This window comes from Zygosaccharomyces rouxii (genome assembly GCF_000026365.1).
Source record: "Zygosaccharomyces rouxii strain CBS732 chromosome A complete sequence".
Lineage (NCBI taxonomy): Eukaryota > Fungi > Ascomycota > Saccharomycetes > Saccharomycetales > Saccharomycetaceae > Zygosaccharomyces > Zygosaccharomyces rouxii.
The window spans coordinates 711,503-731,865 of record NC_012990.1 but is presented as its reverse complement, the minus strand read 5'-3'; the positions used below and the strand labels follow the sequence as shown (position 1 = coordinate 731,865).

General features: G+C 39.1%; 9 protein-coding genes and 1 non-coding gene across 10 annotated transcripts; 6 read left to right on the top strand and 4 right to left on the bottom strand.

Annotated features, from left to right (window-relative positions):
- Window positions 1-27: 27 nt before the first annotated feature.
- Window positions 28-642, bottom strand: RPL15B (60S ribosomal protein eL15; the record flags this gene model as incomplete). Its single annotated transcript, XM_002494718.1, has 1 exon — window positions 28-642. The coding sequence occupies one exon, from the start codon at window positions 640-642 to the stop codon at window positions 28-30; it is 615 nt and encodes a 204-aa protein (XP_002494763.1).
- Window positions 643-2,250: 1,608 nt separating this feature from the next.
- Window positions 2,251-3,591, top strand: ZYRO0A09086g (uncharacterized protein; the record flags this gene model as incomplete). The annotated part of the gene is made up of 1 exon (XM_002494717.1): window positions 2,251-3,591. The coding sequence occupies one exon, from the start codon at window positions 2,251-2,253 to the stop codon at window positions 3,589-3,591; it is 1,341 nt and encodes a 446-aa protein (XP_002494762.1).
- A 429-nt stretch (window positions 3,592-4,020) lies between these two features.
- ZYRO0A09064r lies at window positions 4,021-4,111 on the bottom strand. The gene is given in 2 exon segments: window positions 4,021-4,056; window positions 4,075-4,111. It is a non-coding gene; the product is annotated as a tRNA-Phe (tRNA).
- Window positions 4,112-6,169: 2,058 nt separating this feature from the next.
- On the top strand, window positions 6,170-6,526 carry NCW1 (Ncw1p; the record flags this gene model as incomplete). Its single annotated transcript, XM_002494716.1, has 1 exon — window positions 6,170-6,526. One exon carries the CDS (start codon window positions 6,170-6,172, stop codon window positions 6,524-6,526), a length of 357 nt encoding a protein of 118 aa, XP_002494761.1.
- Window positions 6,527-6,985: 459 nt separating this feature from the next.
- PKR1 (Pkr1p) lies at window positions 6,986-7,381 on the top strand (the record flags this gene model as incomplete). The annotated part of the gene is made up of 1 exon (XM_002494715.1): window positions 6,986-7,381. The coding sequence occupies one exon, from the start codon at window positions 6,986-6,988 to the stop codon at window positions 7,379-7,381; it is 396 nt and encodes a 131-aa protein (XP_002494760.1).
- Window positions 7,382-7,652: 271 nt separating this feature from the next.
- EPO1 (Epo1p) lies at window positions 7,653-10,568 on the top strand (the record flags this gene model as incomplete). Its single annotated transcript, XM_002494714.1, has 1 exon — window positions 7,653-10,568. The coding sequence occupies one exon, from the start codon at window positions 7,653-7,655 to the stop codon at window positions 10,566-10,568; it is 2,916 nt and encodes a 971-aa protein (XP_002494759.1).
- A 238-nt stretch (window positions 10,569-10,806) lies between these two features.
- Window positions 10,807-13,725, top strand: STO1 (Sto1p; the record flags this gene model as incomplete). The annotated part of the gene is made up of 2 exons (XM_002494713.1): window positions 10,807-10,831; window positions 11,147-13,725. 2 exons carry the CDS (start codon window positions 10,807-10,809, stop codon window positions 13,723-13,725), a joined length of 2,604 nt encoding a protein of 867 aa, XP_002494758.1.
- Window positions 13,726-13,809: 84 nt separating this feature from the next.
- On the bottom strand, window positions 13,810-14,859 carry DLT1 (Dlt1p; the record flags this gene model as incomplete). Its single annotated transcript, XM_002494712.1, has 1 exon — window positions 13,810-14,859. One exon carries the CDS (start codon window positions 14,857-14,859, stop codon window positions 13,810-13,812), a length of 1,050 nt encoding a protein of 349 aa, XP_002494757.1.
- Window positions 14,860-15,605: 746 nt separating this feature from the next.
- Window positions 15,606-19,172, top strand: RAD5 (DNA helicase RAD5; the record flags this gene model as incomplete). The annotated part of the gene is made up of 1 exon (XM_002494711.1): window positions 15,606-19,172. The coding sequence occupies one exon, from the start codon at window positions 15,606-15,608 to the stop codon at window positions 19,170-19,172; it is 3,567 nt and encodes a 1,188-aa protein (XP_002494756.1).
- An 81-nt stretch (window positions 19,173-19,253) lies between these two features.
- SAS2 (histone acetyltransferase) lies at window positions 19,254-20,192 on the bottom strand (the record flags this gene model as incomplete). The annotated part of the gene is made up of 1 exon (XM_002494710.1): window positions 19,254-20,192. One exon carries the CDS (start codon window positions 20,190-20,192, stop codon window positions 19,254-19,256), a length of 939 nt encoding a protein of 312 aa, XP_002494755.1.
- Between the last annotated feature and the right edge of the window lie 171 nt (window positions 20,193-20,363).

Below are 20,363 nucleotides of genomic sequence, written 5' to 3'. Positions count from 1 at the left end.
ATACTAATGCTATACCGATGGAGACGATTATTTTCTGTATCTCCACAAAGACAAGGTGTTGTGTCTCTTCCAGATCTTTCTTCTACCGGATTGAGAGTTGTTGTATCTGTGACCCTTGTTGATACCTCTGGATCTCTTACCAGTGGCAGTCAAACCTCTAGCTTCTCTGTGCTTGTGAACAGGGTTGCAGATCCAGTTGTAGTGAGCATCTCTTCTGATAGCCTTGTGGAATGGATCGACTAGGATGACCTCAAAGTACTTGTAGGTGGAGTCTTGGTTAACCCAGTAAGAGTTCAAAACTCTCAAGTTGGAGGCACGACGAGCAACTCTTTCTTCAGCAGTAGCTCTCATAGCTCTTTGGTATTTCAACTCGTTAACACCCATGTTGGTTGGCTTACCGTAAGTAGCACCCTTTGGAACAGGTCTCTTTCTGTTACCACGTCTAACACGGATACGGTAGATAACAAAACCTTGCTTGGCCTTGTAACCCAATCTTCTAGCCTTGTCTGGTCTAGATGGTCTGGAGGCTCTGTGAACGACGTTCTTTTGTCTGTATTCCCAGACTCTGATTCTTTGCAAGAATCTCAAAGCATCAGATTGCTTCTTTCTTTGCAACTCCTCCAAGTACTTGTAGGCACCCATAGTGATTTAATTGATTATGATTTGTTAGGTTCTGTAACAGTGAAAGTGGTAGGTAATAGTGAAAAGTTCGTTTTTGATGCTCATCACTTTAAAGAATTTTTTTTTGTCAAAAATTTTTTCAAAAAACCTGCGTGGGTGCGTCGGGCGTTCTGAGAGTTACGCGCAAGGGCATTCTGATATTTTCGCACCAAGTGTCAGTGTGACGCTGGAAAAAAATATAAACTAGAATACGACAGAAATTCAATTAAAATTTAAAAAAAATCCTTGGGCGGTATTAGATATCCATATTTGACTTTTATTTGCTTCAGTTTTGCTTCAGTATTTTTATCAAATCCAGTAAGAATGGTTATACAAACTTGCATCAGAACAGTTTCAACATGGACCTACGCATGTAACGTAGTCGAAACTTCGTCAAACGTATAAAATTCGACTTAACTCTTTCCATTCATTTTAGTCCATCTTTCTCAGATTCCATTCGTCTCATTCACTATTGGCGGGTTTTAGTGGGCTCTTGAACATAAAGTCTTCAACATTTCTACTGCTTGATCTCAGTTCTCTCATATCCATCCTACTACACCCTACCCTATTTCATCCCATCTTGCTCAGCGCCACAATGCAAGACCCTGAATGTCTTCCCAAGAATCCCTTCTACTATGTGAACAATAATATCGCTTCAAGAATTTACAAACGGGTTAATCAAATGTAACATTCTTCGACAGAAACACTATATTTACCCAATCAATTCCAAAATGCTCAGTAATTTCGTGGTTAGTAAATAGGATTGCTGAGTTTAGAAATTTATTAGAGTTTGAGTTTGAGTGATTGCTTTCGCGACGTCCTGCGGGCTTAGCATCAAATACTCTTTGTTGAGTCAATGTTCCAGAAGGCCGGAATGCAATCAACAATAGAACGTCATAAGACCTTTTTTTGGACTAGAACATGGATGAGCTAGACCTAGAATAGTAGGAAACCCTTGGGCAATGGCCCCCCTCCCCCACAGTTCGGTTTGATGACGCCCTGTATTGTATTAAGTTGTATTCCACGGCTTTATGCTTATCCTGCAGCTGGTACTATTTTCCAAATAACTCGATTCAATCGAGCCTAATTTCGTGATTTTGATTCACAGTTAGGGCTCGAACTGGTAGATTTAGGTTGCTTGATCGGACTATAACCCTTTAATCATTGGTCTCGATTCCTCAAAGATTTCGAAGGGAAGCTAACAATCGGGATTCAAGAATCATGTTTCTTCAAATACATCTAGAACTGTCACAAAATAATCTCAAAATTTACACCGCCAATTTTTCGTTCGAGTGAGTTCATTGAGTCTTTGAATTTGGTTAGTTACAAGTGATACACACCCGTTATTGTAACTAGAGGCAAAAACTGGCTTTAGTTCTAGCCGCAACTGGTGAAGAAAGGCTTAGCTGTGGATCTAATTCAAGGTTCAAGATGGATCTAGTGTATAAAAGATGATGCCAATTGGATTATAATTCAGGGTTTCTATTCCGTTTCTCCTGTGGAGAAGAATAATTATAAAATTATCATACGGATTGATAAGTTCACAGCAGTAAAAATCCGAGAAGACCTACCGTTGAACTAAAATTCATAATGTACTTCAAACCACAACTTGTGCTCGCTCTTTTGGCTCTAACCCAGGCCAGAGAAACTACCATTTTGGCGCCAAATGCTGCTCCATCTGCTAGTGGTGCTAGCGTCGCAGCTCCATCTTTCCCAGGTGCCGCTAACAATTCTGTGCCAGCTGCTGGCGGTGGTGCAAATGGTACGTCCTTGTCACCAAATGGTACGTCTTTTTCACCAAATGGTACCAATGCATCTCCTGGTTATGCCAATAATACCGCACCAAGCAGCAGCGTTGCCGCTGGTCCAGCTGGCTCTAATCCACTGAATGCAGTTGGTGCTGGTGGTTCTGGTACTGGCTCTCAAGGTTCTGGATCTGGTGGTAGCCCTGGCGGTGGCTCTGGTGGTGGCTCTGGTGGTGGCTCTGGTGCAGAATCCTCACCAGCTGCTCAATCTGGAGCCGGTTCGGGCTCTCAAGGTTCTAGCGGTTCTGGTTCCAGTTCTCACTCCTCTGCTGAGGGTGCTAACTCTCAATCCGAATCATCTTCATCTTCTGGTGGCGGTTCTTCCGTGGCTCAAGCTGGTTCTCAGGGTACTGATGAAGATGGTAACCAATCTTCATCCCAATCCGAGACTAACTCTGGTCCTGGTGGCTCTTCGTCTGATTCTGATTCTAGCTCTGAACCTGCATCCTCGGCCTCTCCATCTTCTAGTTCGGGTGGATCAACTGGTTCCTCTGCTGCTCCTCCATCTGCTGCCTCTTCTGCCGCTCCTATTGGTTCTGCCCCAGCTAGTGGTTCTTCCGCTCCAAACCCATCTGGTGCTCATCCAACCATTGCGGTTGCATCCCCATCGGCATCTCAAGGTGGCTTCAGCAACAACACCGCTCCTTCTTCCCCTGCTGCAGCTGTTGCATCTCCATCTTTGAATGGTACTAATGCTGCTCCTGCCGCTAGTGTTCCTGCCGCTAGTGCTCCTGCCGCTAGTGCTCCTGCCGCTAGTGCTCCTGCTAACAACGCTACTGCACCAACTGATGCTTCTCCCGCTCCGGCAGATGACTCTTCTGCTCCAGCCGCTTCTGCCCCAGCCGCTAGTGCACCAGCTAACAACGCTACTGTCCCAACTGGTGTTTCTTCTGCTCCAGCAGACGCCTCTTCTGCTCCAGCCGATGCTTCTGCTGCTCCAACCGATGCTGCTTCTGCTCCAGCCGCTAGTGCACCTGCTGCTTCTGCTGCACCTTCTGCTGTGCCATCTCAAGCAGCTCCAGGTAACTCTACAGGTTCAAACAGTGGTCTATTGCGTCGTTCTCTATTGAAGAGAGCTGAAACTGCTATAAAGGCTGACCAATTCAACTTGACCGGTGTCAATTAAGCTTTCCAACGCAGGCTCGTTGGCCTAAGCATTGGTTAAAATTTATGTGTTTGGGCAATGGGATGTTTTTACTATCATCATTTGGTTACGAACTATATGGACAACGTTAATCAAACGTAGATAAAAATCCTTTGATATGAATTTATATATGGTATAAGGTTTAAAAGCAATACGCTACGTTTTCTTCATTCTGAACTTGAGATAAGACTCTCAAATGGTTACCTTCGTAGAACTTTGGTCTTTATCTTATCAACATATAAGAGATTGTTGATGGAAGATCAACCACATGGATAAGGAAACTAAATCACCAGTTTGATAATGAATTTAAAAACGTAAAATCACGGATGCCTGCCTAATAGCGCATGGCATGGCTTAACCGTTCTATAATTTCGAACGCTCGTACTATCTTTTATTAGATTCAAAAAATATTGCGAATTCTGTGGATCGAACACAGGACCTCCAGATAACTCAACCGAAGTTTTTCTTCAGTCTGGCGCTCTCCCAACTGAGCTAAATCCGCTGTTATGAAAATCTAGGTACAACCGTGTAGATGTATCTGACAATATAATTACTACAAAAGATTTGGTTGAAAGATACGAATCAAGCAATCGTTTTACTAGTATCATACTTATCATCCAAGAACAAGACCTCTTTATATATATAATTGTCTAACAGAGCATAAACCAAGAATCTAGTGCATTGATGTAGTTGCATGATTCTCGCTGACCATCTTTTCCTTATCTCTCAAGCCATTATGCATCAAGAGTATGAAATATTGGATAATGCCATATCGATCGTGTGAAATCATGCTTTCTTCAATTAATTAATTTCAATCTACCTAGATGACTACAACCTAGTATCTACTATGAGCTTCTTATACCTAGCAGCTCTATGGGGCTGCGACGGGATATTTAGAACAAGCACAACTCCGATTATAGTGTATGCTCTGTTGGTCCATGAAATGGTGAATAGACCTTTTCACCTTTTCTACTACGGATTCCGGGTGCTAAAGCCAAGAGGTCTCGTGTCACTTCATTAGATCAAACGGGCCATAGACAATAAAATACCAGCCCGCCCTCATACAGTTCGAATTCTAACTACAGTTGAGGTGTCAGTCCTCTCGGATGTGGTATAGGGCCAAGATGATCATATGAAGACCATTTCTGTTTTTTTCCCGTTTTCTCGCTTCTTGATTTTGATCCCTAACAAGTGTTTTGAGATCAAGTCTTGTTTCCCTATTCTCAGTCAATTATCATGAAGTCTTTTCTTTGTGAATTCAGTCTAGACCGGATGATTGGAATCTTCGAAAAGTCAAAAAGCCAATTCTTGTTTGAGCTTTGGAGAAAGTGGCACAGCATTCGAATAGAGCTGGAATTTTGGTTGGTAAGGGTTTGATTGGTAAAAACTCCAACGCTAGGGTGAATTTTTGATCCAGATGTTAATCACTGTCTAGTAGAAGCTGCTATTACTTTTTTTTTCAAATGTGATGTTGTCTCACTGCGCCTTCAAAATAATAAAAAGTTGTCAAGCATATCCATTGAGGATGGTTCAAATGGCATCAATTCATTGAATAAGTTTCCCCCTACGTCATGGACTAAACTGAATCGAATTCTAGTAGGCTGAGTTCTTGTTCTAGTTCAAGTTATTGGTTGTTATTGCACCACGAATTGGATTCTATAGGCTATATAGCACAAGCGGTTCATATAGTATTTGTCCCCTGGAAACTGCCTAACTTCACTGGTTCTTAACACGATTTGAAACATTCACTTACATGAATTGAGCTCCGTTAAAATTTTTCTTTTTTTAATTGGGACAGCGGTATATTTCACTGCTTTCCTAGTGTAGGAGAAAGTATATAACTATTGGGTTTACATTCTTCTTTAGAGGCTTGTTTAGTAGTACGGTTTGTTTATTCTGTATTTGTTCCTTCTTTTTTTACTCGTATCCGATAAGATGATTATTGTCTATCTTATCTTAAATCAAAACTAACGTACGCAACGATTTTCTATTCTTCGAACATGTTCATGGGAGGTTGGAGTATTCGAAAATCGTATGCCGTGTATCTTGTTTTACCATACTGGGTGATTGGACAACATATCTTGCTATATCTTTCGTGTTCACTAACTATAGAAACATTCCAACTGTCCTCCAGCGTTGATTGCGAAATCTACAACTGGACCCTGAAGCATTCTTGCTAATGTTCTCCAGATTTCGTTGACCACAACAACCCTTTTTCTTTTATTGTTTCGTGATTCGTTTTCGTGAACTACGCGTTTCGCGGTGTGAAGTGCGAAAAATCTCGAAGTGCAGTGGTTCTAGCCATAATAACTATAACCAAGTTTGTAGTACAGTTGGAGTTAGAACTAGACCCTATAACCCCCAATCGATATAAAGATCTAGCCCACTATGGTTAGCTAGCAAATAGATACGCCTTGTTTTGGCCAATTTTTGCCGTGTATCTTCAATTCAATTGAAATTGTATATATAGGAGTAGTTTTACATGCATTTGTGATACAAAATCTTGATCGAGCTCTCTAGGACAACATTCAATAACTCAAAAACATTGCAATCCCTAGTCATGTCTTTAAACTCTTCCCTCAATAACTCTAACCTTTCTAACTCCACGTCTGGAATTGGCTCCAATTTGACCTCCAATTTGACCTCCAATTTGACTTCAAACTCCTCTAGTATTACTACTAACAGCCGCCTTGTCCATTCCAATGTTGTAGCACCATCTTCCGTTACTGCCGGGGGCCTATCAGGATTTAATACATCTTCTGGTTCTCTTTCATCAGCTACTCCAACCGTGAGTGATGGTTCCAAGATAAAAAACGGAGCAGGTGCTGGTCTAGTCGCTAACCCATTGTCATGGAAATATGGTGCTGCATTGGGCGCTGTTATTGTAGGTTCCTTTGTACTAGGTTCGGGTCTATAAAAAGGGAAATATGTGTTACATATTACAAGGTTGGTAGAATAAGCATGCTGTGCTGACATGTAGATTATCTAGTTTATTAAAAAAATTTTGTGAATTGGTTAAACATCAAAGAACAACCTTAGTTGGTAATTCAATTTTTAAAGCGGATACTGAATTCGCATTTCTGATCTACAAAACGTTAATTTACCAGAAATTTACAAGAAATTTATTTGTTTATTTCGAATATAGAGAAAAATGTACCATGCTTACGCCTTTAGAATTCTTTAAGAAGAATTAGTTGAATACATCACTACATGGAATAGATAGAACCTTACATTATACTGTGATCTACGTTGTCATGCTACATTACAATACTGTGATACCACGGCTGTTACCCGCACAGATAAACTCCGATATATGTGAAAAATTACAACGTCATCGCAGAACTATTGCCAACTGAACTAATAGTCTAAGAAAGCCATGTCGTTCTTCCAGAATCTTTGGGGTAGTATCTTCGAACCCGGTACTAATCCTCAGTTGCTCATTGCTACTCATCTTTCCTTTACCTCGTTAATTCTAGTCTTAGTATGGCTATGTTACGAAACTCGTAATGTCCATTTCTTTGCTCTGTTGACAATAGCAGCTATTCTCTGGGCACTGGTAACCTGGTTCATTAATGAGCTGAAGCATCAACCTCTAAGGGATAACGACCAGTTGGCAAAAGATAACGGTGCAAGAGCAGAAGAAGAGCAAGAAGACAAGAAGGAAAAGAACACGAACAATAACAAGAAAGCTAATCAGGAATCTCGTACCACTGGAACCACCGCTGCAGCCAGTAGTGCGAACACACGTCGTACTAAATCTCGTAAGACTTAGAATCACAGCCAATTGTTGCCAGTCGATCGACCCCCATTCAAGATCTGGAGAACTCCTTCCTTTGTTCTTTTTTTATACTGAAAGAATTTAATCCACGTATATAGATACATACATTTTCCAGCTTTCTCTTTTAATGGCGAAGAATAAAAACAAACACGAAGAAATGAAACTACCGTTAACGAACCACAACAAAGGGATTTTAGACGCATAGAATTGGTCTAAGGAAGCCAAGTAATCATAGTATCTTGTATCCGAAAAGACATAATATAATATGGTAAGGTCGCGGGGGCTATTAAGGAGTGAATTGTTAAAGACTGACGGTAGTATTGATGTTAATAATATTGATGTAAACGACGACGACGATGATGGTATTGATGTTAATAGAGCACGGCAACAGAGAGAACCAATACCGATGGGATTCGGATACGTACCACAGATGGCTCAAGTAGGCCAAGGTAAAATTCCTGGGCTACCTCCTGGAGTTCCTGCAGGCACGCCAATGGGATCCCCTTCTCCCATGCCTAACCCACATCCGAATCCACAGCAAAACATGGGATTCAGACAAAACGGGCCTATGCGCATGCAAAACGGTATGCCTTATAGAGGTGGACCTCCAATGGGTGGCATGCCACCCAACGGGATGCCACCCAACGGGATGCCACCTGTTGGTGTTCCACAACAACCACAACAACCACAGCGGAGAGCTTATTCCTTAAACAACGTTTGGAGGCAGAGACCAAGAATTTCTCACAAGAATAACAAGAAGAGAAATAGTGGCGGTAATGAAGATGACGAAGTTATAATGCAAGAGAGTGAAGATGATGTTACATTTAATGATATTCGTACGATGGGTAAAAGTGAAAAATATGGATTTGGAGCCGATACTGCTCCCATTATTCCTACTTTAATTACGAAGAGTCACAATAATATGAACAATACAGAATATCGAAAGGCAATGACTGCTCAGAGGAAAAATGCAATGAATGCCATGGCAAAACAACGCCAACCCGGTCCAGTTGGTGCAGTTCCAGCAGCGGGTGCCGATCCAAGAGCAATGTCATTACAAGGATATGGTAGAGGTAGCCCTTTCAATCCAATGGGTCCTGGTGGTGGTCCTGGTGTTTATCCAGGCACAAGTCCCGGTTTTGGTGGTAATCCAAGAACTCCTTCTGGTATGCCACGTTCCATGTCAATGATGACAACTCAAAGTAGACCTTCAGTGGGGTACATGCGTCAACATCAACAAAATATGTTTGCCGCTAGAGATAATGAACCCCCACCAGGCGGACGAGCCAATTCTTTAATAAATATACCTTCATCCTCTTCAGTTGGCCCCTCTCCCAATACCGCTGCACCAGTTTCTGGTGTGCCGGGTGTTGCTGGTCCAAGTTCAGGTTCCAATCCTACCCCTGCTCCTCGAAGAAACTTAAGATTGGGTATAAATCCCCCAATGCCTCAAAGTTTAGATCCTGGTCCATTGACGCCAGATAATGATCAATCCAAGAACGTAACTTCCCCTTTGAAAAATCAATTAGTTGCACCATCACCAGGTTCACCACCAATAAATGGTGGTCAATTGAACGTGTTACAGTTGTCACAACCACAACAGAATGAATTAAAGGAAAGAGAAAAACAATTGGCAGATCGTGAAAGGGAATTGAAAGAAAAGGAAGAAATGGTCAAAAAGCGTGAAGCTGAAGTTCAAGAAGAATTGAAACAAAAGGAACAAGAACTAGAGCGTGAACGACTGAGAAAAGATCAAGAAGAATTACAAAAGCAGGAGCAAAGAGAACTAATGGGGCCTTCGGAAGAAAATCAACAACAAATGAAGACTGAATATTCATCTAATGTACCACTTCAAAATCAATCGCTACCACCACAAGATCTGAGTCGTTGTAACACGTATGACGGACTTGATTTGCAACCTTCATCTACCTTAGAAAGAGGCCTCGATGGTCTATCTCTAAATGATAAACTAGAATCAGAATCAGTAGCCGATAATAAAGAGAGCGAAAATGGAAGGGAGAGGAAAACGGAGAAGAAAAACAACAAAAATCCATCTAGTTACAATAACCGAGAATCTACAATTAGTTTTGGTGATCTTCAAAACAACAGAATTTCTACATCAACTTTCATGTCCGCTCTAAGTGATTCTCCACAGAAGAAAAATAAGCCGGCTACTGGTTTATACCAATTGGAAAATACTGGGAATAACGAGTTCTTTACCGCTGAAGAATTTTTTGGACATGATGCGAACACTAATCAAGGTAACTCTACACTAGATATATCGAACATGTCGCCTGCTGCCAGCAATACTACAGCTACATTGAATTCCAATGCAAGGATGTCCGGACAGTTGCACAGTGATACCCCAGTGGACCGTAGTCGTAATGGACCTAATAGAAAACCTCTATCTAAAATTCCTTCGGCATCTTCAAGGGAAAATGAGTCTGGTTCAGGAGCTCGGACTTTTTCAAGAAATAGTGTCAGTAATGTGAGTATGGGTAGTTTCCTCGGCTCTAATGATGACACTTTCGATTTTAAACATGCAAATACAGATAGAAATCCATCTGTTAAGTCAGTACCATCTGGCAAAGTGACAAAGGGGTCATCCGTTAAGCAAGTATCGGAACAAAACCCAGAGTCTTTGAAAGAAGAGGACGGCGAGATGGAACATTTTAGTTTCGATAACACTATGGGTGAACCATATGAGCCTATGTTTGCCCATGGTTCTGAACTAATACCACCAAAGATCAGGTTTAAAACAATCATCGTTTCATCTGATCAATTGAACATTTTGAAAGAAAATAAATCACTTATGTCGGAAATCTCTATCATCTCGGCAGAACTAGCAGATTCCATCAAACGTGAATGTATTTTAGAGGAAAAACTGCAAACAATTTCCACCAATAGAGATGGTAACGATAAACCTTTGAGTGGTGAATCACTCTTGGACTATGAAGCACAATTGAGAACCAAATCCGAGAAAATTGTTGATTTATTGAAACAACTCAACGAACAAAGGTTGAGAAGATTAATCGCCGAAGAACAAATATTTCTCAGTGAAAACGGTGCTAAACCAACTTCCACAGACCTTGTGCATAAGATTACAGATCTCGAATCCCAACTAACAGCGAAAGACTACGAAATAAGTCGATTGAGGGAATACCAGCCACAGCCATTTTAATGCTGTAAATCTGAAGTTAACGTCAAATCAAATCAAATTATACAAAATAATATAATATAATATAATACCAATATAATGCAGTTTGTATTCCATTCGTGTATTATGATAATAAACAGGTTGAAGAGAGAAAAAAAATCAGCGCTCTAATCTTTATCACCAAAAGCCTTTAAATTACCTTACATTTCAAGAGATAATCGGTAATACAGCCTACAATTGATCCAAGGAGAATAGGCCAAAGATGTTTAGTAAGAAGAGAAGAGCCGGTATGTACTAATTTGATGTATTTGTGATTCTTTTGCCAATTTGACTGTTTATTGTTGTCAAACTTTAATTTTCTGTTGTCGCTTTAGAAAAAAGAGAATATCAATAAAATGTTGAAATAATAAAATAAAAGTATGGTTTTTGTGTCAATCGAAATAAAATTTATTAAATTGGGTTGAATATATTGGAACTATCCAATATAAATCATGGCGGTTCCCTGATTTTGTTGCCCCCTTCCTATTTTTCTGGCAAAAGGACCATAAGCAATTCAAATAGCTTTAACTTTATACTAACAATTGAAATGATTATGACTATAGATTTTGAGGAAGATGATGGATACCGTGATTTTAGACCCCGGATGCCAAAGAGACAGAGGGTACCACCGGTGGTTCAATTATGTAAGGAAATGATGCCGGATATTCGTACGATTGGTGAATCTGTTAAGGCATTTGAAGAAGATATCAAATTTTTAAGTGATGCCATTGTCAATGAATATGGCCATGAGGACTACTTTAACGACGCTCTACTATCGACATTCCGTGCAGTTGTCTTAGAACAACCTCAAAAGCAACCTGCAATTGCATTGTTGACTATGGTGGTTAATGCTAGTAATGAGGTTGCCGCTAAAAGTGTTATCAATTTTTTCTTTGAAGAATTACAAAAACTGTGTGATGCAAGCACAGATGAAAATTACGAGGCGGTTTCAAACGAGACTGGTATTTGGAATAAATTTAAATTAGTATTAAGATTTCTTTCATTGTTGTCACCAATCGTTTCCACGGATGACCTTTTAGCAATCTATAAGTCCGTTTTCCAATTAGCCGTCGATCTAAATCGTGATGCTGGTCCCGAGTCTCGTAATGCATTGTCAGAAGCGCTTTATACAAATACTTTACTGGATTTACCATATTTGTTTTTCTTTAACAGATCAGATGACGTTTTACAATCAAAAGTAGAGGAACTGTTCAATTTTGTGGAAACCGAATATCAAGTCAAAACTTCAGACGTTAATCTTCTCAAGCAGTTTAATAAAAATGCACCTTATCAAACTACAGAATTGATTCACGTAGTATTACCCAATGTGAAAAAGGTTTTAGCCAATAACATGGAGCAGTTGTTCCAATTATTCCCAGACTGGCAATATTTGTTGAGCGAACAACCTTCAGAAAGACATGGTTTCAACGAACCATTGAAACTCCCACCCTTAGGACAATTGAAACCATTTAGTTCCCTAGACAGAGGTGTTGGATCAGTGGACAGTATGTGGAGGGAACCTCGTTATACTTTCCACGTCTATTTGCCCAACTCTGTGGGTGACTTTGAAACTGTTGTCCCCATTACTAGTTATGCAGGTCAACTGTTTAAGGATATTATCATTGACATTGTGGAAAGTTTAGAATTTAACAGAAAGGAAGTGGCAAAACAAGTAATTACACTTGATCTGTTTTTCAAACAGGGTATCTTTGCAGAACCAGGTGAATCTATTGCGCAATTGGCTGCCACTTATGAAGAAAATCCACTGGCGTCCACTTTCAAAATTGAAGATATTGCCATCGAAACTATCTTGGAATTAGTTTTCAAATTACCTGATGTTTCTCAACCATTTGCATATTTCTATACCCTTTTGGTGGAAATTTGTCAAAATTCGCCCAAAGCCATTGCCCCAGTTTTTGGTAGAGCATTCAGATTTTTCTACAACAACTTGGACAATTTGGATTTAGAATTAAAATTGAGATATTTGGATTGGTTTTCCATTCAAATGAGTAATTTCAACTTCTCATGGAAATGGAACGAATGGGAAAATGATTCAATTAGATTTGGTTCCACTTTTTATAACGCCAAGATGAATTTTGCGAAAAATTTAATTCGTAAGGAATTAAGATTGACTTCTAATACATTGGATGTGGAAGATAGTTTACCAGATGAATTTAAAAAATATTTGGATAGTTCCTACGTGCCTCGTGAACAATTAGTCGAATATTACCAATCATTATTTGTTGGTGAGAGTTTTCAAGTTAATCCCAACGATATTAAGAAGAACGATTTATATTTTAGACATGAATCTTTCCCCGCTCACCAGCAAGTTCGTCAATTGCTGGATTATGTGCATAAGCAAAACGATTCAAGAGAAGTATCTGAATTGGAAACCATCATTAATTCTATAAGGCAAGAATATGGTGATATTATTGCCAATTTTGAGAAATTCATCATCGTTGTATTAATACAAACGGTGGTTCACTCCGGTAGTAGGTCTTTATCACACGCCAACAAATACATTGGTGATTTGAAAGATGATTTAACACACATTTTGGGTCAGATGGAAATGGATGATTCCACTAAACAATTCACTATTGTAGAGGCTGTTTTGAGATTCTGGAACTCTAACTCTCAAAATGGGTTCCTAATCGCGGATACTTTCAAATTTGCAGGTTTTCTATCACCATTATCCATTTTCCAATTTTCATTTAACGAAGAGAAGAGTGGCGGTAGTACTAAAAATTATGGTCTTGTGGATGGAACTTCGATTGAATCCACTTTTAGAAATTTAACTCAACACATTGGTGATCAAGAATGTCTTACATTCATTTTTGAGAAATTGATCAACATTACTAATGAATGCATAACACAATTGGCGCTCCAACCTGAAGAAGCGGTAAATATACCAGATGTCAATGACACTAATATAGAGATCGATTGGCAGAACGATTTGCCCAAATTAGATTTGCTATGGAAATATGAGACTACCATGAGTTTTTTCAAAAGTATATTGAGAAAATACGTGGATGAATACCGTACCTCGGAGGAAAGATTGAGGGACTTTGTGGAGACCACCATTTCACATACTCCAACCAAGCGCCAATTGCTCCTATGGATAGACGAGACTCATAAGCTCTAATTAGCAATGAACAATCAAAATTTAAAGTAAAATTAAAGTTCTTTTGATTCTTTCTTTTGGTTACTATTATTACTGTTATTATAATTATCTATGAGTTACATACTTAAAGCTGTCGGCTAATGTATGCATGCTAGGTTTATGCGATACCGGGTCTTGTGGGTCTAGAGCCATTTTATGTTCTTCCTCTGGGTTGGTAGGAACAAATGAAGGTACTTTTCTAGCTACAGTACTTGTAGAATTAGTTCTCTTCAAATAATTTATGCTTTCAGGATAGTAGTAATCCGCACCGTTAGAATAAGCATCGTTCGGAAATGAATAATTGGACACATCGTTTTCCCAAGTTCCATTGTCAAAATTGAATTGAAGTTGAGATCCAGTATTCAACTCGCCTAAAGCTGGTGATCTATCATCTCTAGTCAATGAAACTTCCACAAAATAGATAGCTAACGATACGAAATCAATAAACTGTTGTCTTGTAACTTCTCTACCCGAATATCTAATCGTTTCATACAAATCAATAAACTTTTTGGAATTGTCAATTTGAGTTTTGTTTCGAGTATTTCTGGTAAATTGATTACTAACCACATCCGCAAAAGTCTCACCTAATTTCATATCGATATTCATATTGTTTAAGAAAATACCTTGATATTTCAACCTATCTGATAAACTTTTGATACAGGATCGATAGTTTAGGTAATCGGGAAATAACTTTTCATAACGTGGATCATCACAACGTGAAGGTGGTTCCAATCCAGCATGTATTACGGGTTCCTTTGGCTTTTTAAAAAGTATGCTTAATTCCTTAGATTTTTCCATATTTTCCATAATCATCTTTCTACTACCGCGATGCGGCAGATCATTTGGTGTAATTGGTAGATATCGACGCGGAATATCTTGAATACAACTTCTGCAAAATATAATTCTTCCAACAATAATTATTATACTTACCAATCCAAATGCAACCAGCGCACCTACAACGATAAATGTGTTTAGGGCAGTATTAGAAGATTCAGCTGCCTGAACAATTGAATCTACCGGTAATACAATAGAAAATCCAACGAGGAAAATTATAACTATAGCTTTTATGCTCCTAAAAAGCCAGAGTTTCCATATCTCGAAATCAATAATGGGCATCACCTTTTTTTACAGTTACTGTTCATTACAGGGGGAGGGCTCTTTCTAATCAATTTTTCAACTTCTCTCTTATCCAGTAAATAAGCGAGACAAAGAAATCCCCAACACACAAATCAAAGACTAGCTGTGACCAAGACCCCTTCCTGTATAGCAGCTTATGCAATCTTATCTATATACGTTGGGTCTAGTGATGATGATGCTAATTGATTAATTCGTTAATATGTTGATATTATTAGGGCAGGGTAACGGTCAATCAAAGAGCGGGTAATATTGATTGGCGGGTAGTATAAAAAGGACCGTGAAGTAAACAAAGGAGTACCTTTCTTATACGAGGTGTAACCGCTCATAAAATAAGCTACAACTTAATGATTATAAACTTAAAGAGCGTTGGGATGAACATTTTGTAGGAGCTTAAAGCTTTGTAAGACTCTTCATATACAAGAACTGGCAATAGACGGAAAGCGGCAAATCGAAACTTGGCTTTGTTCAAAACGGCAAATAAAGCAGAACGAAGTATAGTGTCAAAACATTTATGAAGAAGAAGAGTCGATGCTGAAACTGGTTATCTCCGGGTCTTCCACTTAAGAAGGATTCGGAGTTCTATGTGAGCGCCATATGGTATCGTGTGTCGTTACCCTGATATTGCGCGACAGTTAACTACATGAAGAAATGAGATGAGTTTGAGATGAAGTAGAATCAAATGCGACTTATTGGGGTAGTTTTCAAGAAGCCCTGAAGTGCCTACGATGGCTGATGAGCGTGAAAGGTATTTCAAAGACGAATTTGATTCATCTCAGGAAAAGGAGAGACATGAGTTCAAGTTGAATGGTGGATCGTTCTTATTTGGATCTAACGGACAGGAACCAGTGGAACCGGCGGCACCGATAGTGCCATCGGAATCCGGACTACACACATCTGCAGGTTCAGATAGTCAGTCTCAGAACGATTTGCAAGATGAAACTTTGCAAGATGAAAGTTTACAAGAGGAATTTGAGCCAGCGTCTAACGAACTACAATCCCCTGATTACATAAGTCAAATTAGGCAGATTATTCCAGGAATGAATTTAGATGTAGCCAGAGGATTAGTAGAAAAATACCGGGGCGAAGGCGATGTGGTTTCTAAAGCCATAAGTGAATATTTCGAAGAAGGACTCATAGTGGAACATGAGAAACCCAGGAACAGTAGCTCACCGACGGCAGGCGGCAATGAAGGGGCTGAGAGTAATAGCAATGGAAATAGCAGAAACGGAAGCCTCGTAGGCCAGCCTCTAACTAGAGAAAAGAGGCGCAAAGAAGTCACACCAAGACCCATAAAAAGATTGAAAAGTGAAATTGAGTGGAGAAAATTTATCGGATCATTACAAGTGAATGCTATGGCTACAAGACCTACTTTAAGACCTTTAAAATATGGAACTGAATTGGAAATTCTAAAATCTTCTGGTGGTCTACCTACATCTAAGCTGTACAACACCAATGGTCGAAAGAAAGTTTCAATGGCAAGCTTCGTAAAAATATTTGATACACAGCAAAATCGAGAAATTGGCAGATTACCAGAGGATGTGGCTCAAATTGTTTACCCATTGATAAACACTGATGATGTGGTCTTTGAAGCTACAATGGTGTTCTGTGAAAATAAAAGATTAAGCATAGGTGATAGTTTTGTCTTACAACTTGACTGTTTCCTTACATCTTCTATTTTCGATGAAGATCAGAATAAAGAACTAACACCATCACGGTCTGCCAGATGGGGGAGCAATAGTTCAATGGTGGAAACGGAGGAAGAATTACAAAGTCGGTCAAAAAAAGTGGGTCTTTTATCACTTTTTGACAGACTAAGGCTAAGAACTGTGGATGATAAGGCAGATGATGCAAGCAAAAGTTCAGCAAATAGTGAAGAAGATGGCGTAGAAGTTATTGATTTGGATGATGATGATAATGATGGGGATGAAAAACTCGAAGATATTGTTGCTCGTGAAGAGGATGATGCTCGTAGATTTTCTTCCCAAGAGGAAGGTGTTATGAATTTGAATCAATTAAAAGTGTTTTATAAAGCTACTCAGTCGTCGGATTCCCTTAAAACGTTACCAGAGACAGAACCTCCAAGTACTACAATCAATCTCACTTTAAGGAAATACCAAAGACAAGGCTTAACATGGATGCTTCGAAGGGAGCACGAATTTGAAAAGGCTGCAGATTCTCAAGGGTTTCAAAATGTAAATGGAAACATGATGAACCCACTATGGAAATGTTTCAAATGGCCAAAAGACATGTCATGGACAGCACAGAGAATGGAAGACCATACAGAGGTGGATTTAGGAAAGTTCTTTTATGCTAATTTGCATACAGGAGAGTTTTGCCTTGAAAAGCCTATTTTAAAAACCATGATGAAAGGGGGAGTTTTATCTGATGAAATGGGTCTAGGTAAAACAATTTCAGCATTATCTCTAATATTCACTTCACCATATGATTCTTCATTGGTAGATAAGCATCTTTTCATGGATGGTAATGAAGACGAGAATTTATCTCCGCCATCATCTCAATCATCAAAAAAACCTTATGCCATGAAGACTACTTTGGTCATCGTTCCTACTTCCCTTTTATCACAATGGCATAGCGAATTCACAAAATTCAATAACTCTCCAGATCTCTACTGTGAAATATATTATGGAGGTAACGTTAGCAGTTTGAAGACTTTATTAACAAAGACCAAAAACCCTCCTACCGTTGTGCTTACTACTTATGGTATTGTGCAAAATGAATGGACTAGAATTCTAAAGATGGATAGGAGAGATGCTGACATGGATTCTACCACAGGATTATTTTCTCTCAAGTTTTATCGTGTGATTCTGGATGAGGGCCATGTTATAAGAAATCGTACTACTTCAACTTCCAAAGCTGTCATGGAGATTTCTAGTATGTGCAGATGGGTATTGACAGGGACTCCGATTATCAATAGGCTTGATGACCTTTACAGCATTGTTAAATTTTTGAAATTAGAACCATGGGCACAAATAAGCTATTGGAAGATGTTTGTATCTGATCCGTTCGAAAGAAAAGATTATCGACAGGCCTTCGATGTAGTGAATGCAATTCTGGAACCGGTTTTCTTGAGGAGAACTAAACAGATGCAAGACGCTGACGGAAGACCACTGGTGGAGCTACCGCCAAAGGAAGTGGTCGTTGAAAAGCTCACCTTCAATGAAGCCCAAAATACAATCTACAAGCATTACCTGGAGGAAGCAGAAACATCGGTGAAAAAAGGATTAGCCCGTGGTGACCTTTTGAAGAAATATTCCACCATCTTGGTTCATATTCTAAGGCTTCGCCAGATATGCTGTGATCCAAAGCTCCTTGGGGCACAAGACGAAAATGATGAAGATTTGTCCAAGTCGAATCAATTGCTCAAAGAGTCTGTGGATGTTAACAAAGTCTATCAAAAAGTCGGGTTAAATGAAAGTTCAAATCGACTCGATTCTGGTCGTTTGAATACAATTAAATCTAGAATTCAAGAAAAGTACCCTACTGCGGATTCGTTGAAGACATTAGAATGTTCAATTTGTACAGCTGACCCAATTGAACTGCATAAAGTGTTGTTCACTGAATGCTGCCACAGCTTTTGTGAAGAATGTTTAAAGGAATATTTGGAATTTCAAAAGCAAAAGGAATTGGAATTGAAATGCCCCAACTGTCGTGAACCTGTAAATAAAAATTATTTTTTCACTTTGATGTTGAAGGATGGGGAATCACCTCAAGTGGTTCCTCTCCGTGAAGTGGCTAAATCAGCAAAGATTGAAGCACTTTTGAAGCACTGTAGCATACTGCAGGAGACTTCACCCGGTGAACAAATCGTAGTATTTTCTCAATTCTCATCATTTCTGGATATTCTCGAGACTGAGTTAGCTAATACATTTCTCGGCAATGGGGTAAAAGTTTACAAATTCGATGGGCGGTTAAACTTGAAGGAGAGAGCCGCTGTACTCGAGAATTTTTCGACAAAAGATTTCGACAACCAAAAGGTTTTACTCATGTCACTCAAGACAGGAGGTGTAGGTCTAAATCTTACGTGTGCCTCCTATGCATTTATGATGGATCCTTGGTGGTCGCCCAGCATGGAAGATCAAGCTATTGACAGAATACACAGGATCGGTCAAATAAATCAGGTCAAAGTGACACGATTCATCGTAGAAAACTCAATTGAAGAAAAGATGTTAAAGATCCAGGAACGAAAGAGGACTATCGGTGAAGCTATGGACGCAGATGAAGATGAAAGGAGAAAAAGAAGAATTGATGAGATTCAAATGCTTTTTGAGTAGTCATTGACGTAATACATATTTATTAATAAAAAAGAAGGAGATAAAACAAAAGTTACAACACAAGTTACTATACAAGATAATTTAATCGTCTAACAGCAAATACTCATCTTCTACTAGAGCCTCACAGCTATGTCTGTTCAGCTTTTTTCTAAGTATAGACAAATAAATTTCATCAGATTCTCCCAAGCACCCGAGATACTTTAAAGCAGTAATTATATCACTGATTCGAAACCCTGTTACTGAAGATATATTCTCTAAGGTAATTTTCTCCATGTTAGCTAATTCACCTTCAGAAAATTCCCAACATATCTTTAAAGACCAATATTTCACGTATCCAATTAATCCAAATGGTGAGAGGGGAAATTCAGGTCCTGATATCAAACCTTCAGACTTTGATATTTTGTAAGAAAAATCTAAGAGAAATGTACCCAATTGGCGCCTTTGATAAGGAGGAAAAACTAGAACACAGGCCAGATTATTTTGGTAGTAAGAAACCGTGTCTTTGGAGAAAAATCCCATCGGTTTAGTGGACGAAGTCTCATAGACGATATAAAATTCGTAGTGATCTACTTTAAAGTACATGGATTTGTTGTCGAGGAAAAGTTTGGTAAAAAGACATAGGCACTGACAAAATAGACGATGTTTTGTTCCTTTTACCCTTTTGATGGTATAATTCGGACTTTTATATTTTATTTTTCCAGGTGAATGTTTTTGGAATCTACAATGCTTGGCATGGCCAGCAAGATCCTCTTCATTGTCAGTGTATTTGAAACAATATTCGCATACATAAAGTGTATCGAGCCAAAATTGGACATCACCTTTATTATGACCGTTGGTCCCATTTGATCCACTCAATCCATCCGATCCATTTTTCTCCAAATATCCTAAAGCTCTACTCTCGGGATCAAAATACACATTACTACCATACCAGGTTGGAAATCTCTTATCAACACCAAATTGGACTTCTTTAATGTTTCGTTCATTCAAAATCCCATAAAGACCTTCACCATCATGTGACATTAGCTAAAATCATCCAGAAATCGATTGACACGGATCCAAACTCGAGGTTTTTGGAGCTTATGGTTCTCTGTTCCCCAGTTGTTCCATTATAGTTTCAATTTTTATCTTTTTCTTTTTTTCCTTTTATGTTGAAGTATTTTTTTTTGGGCATCGATAATCTGAAAAATTTCA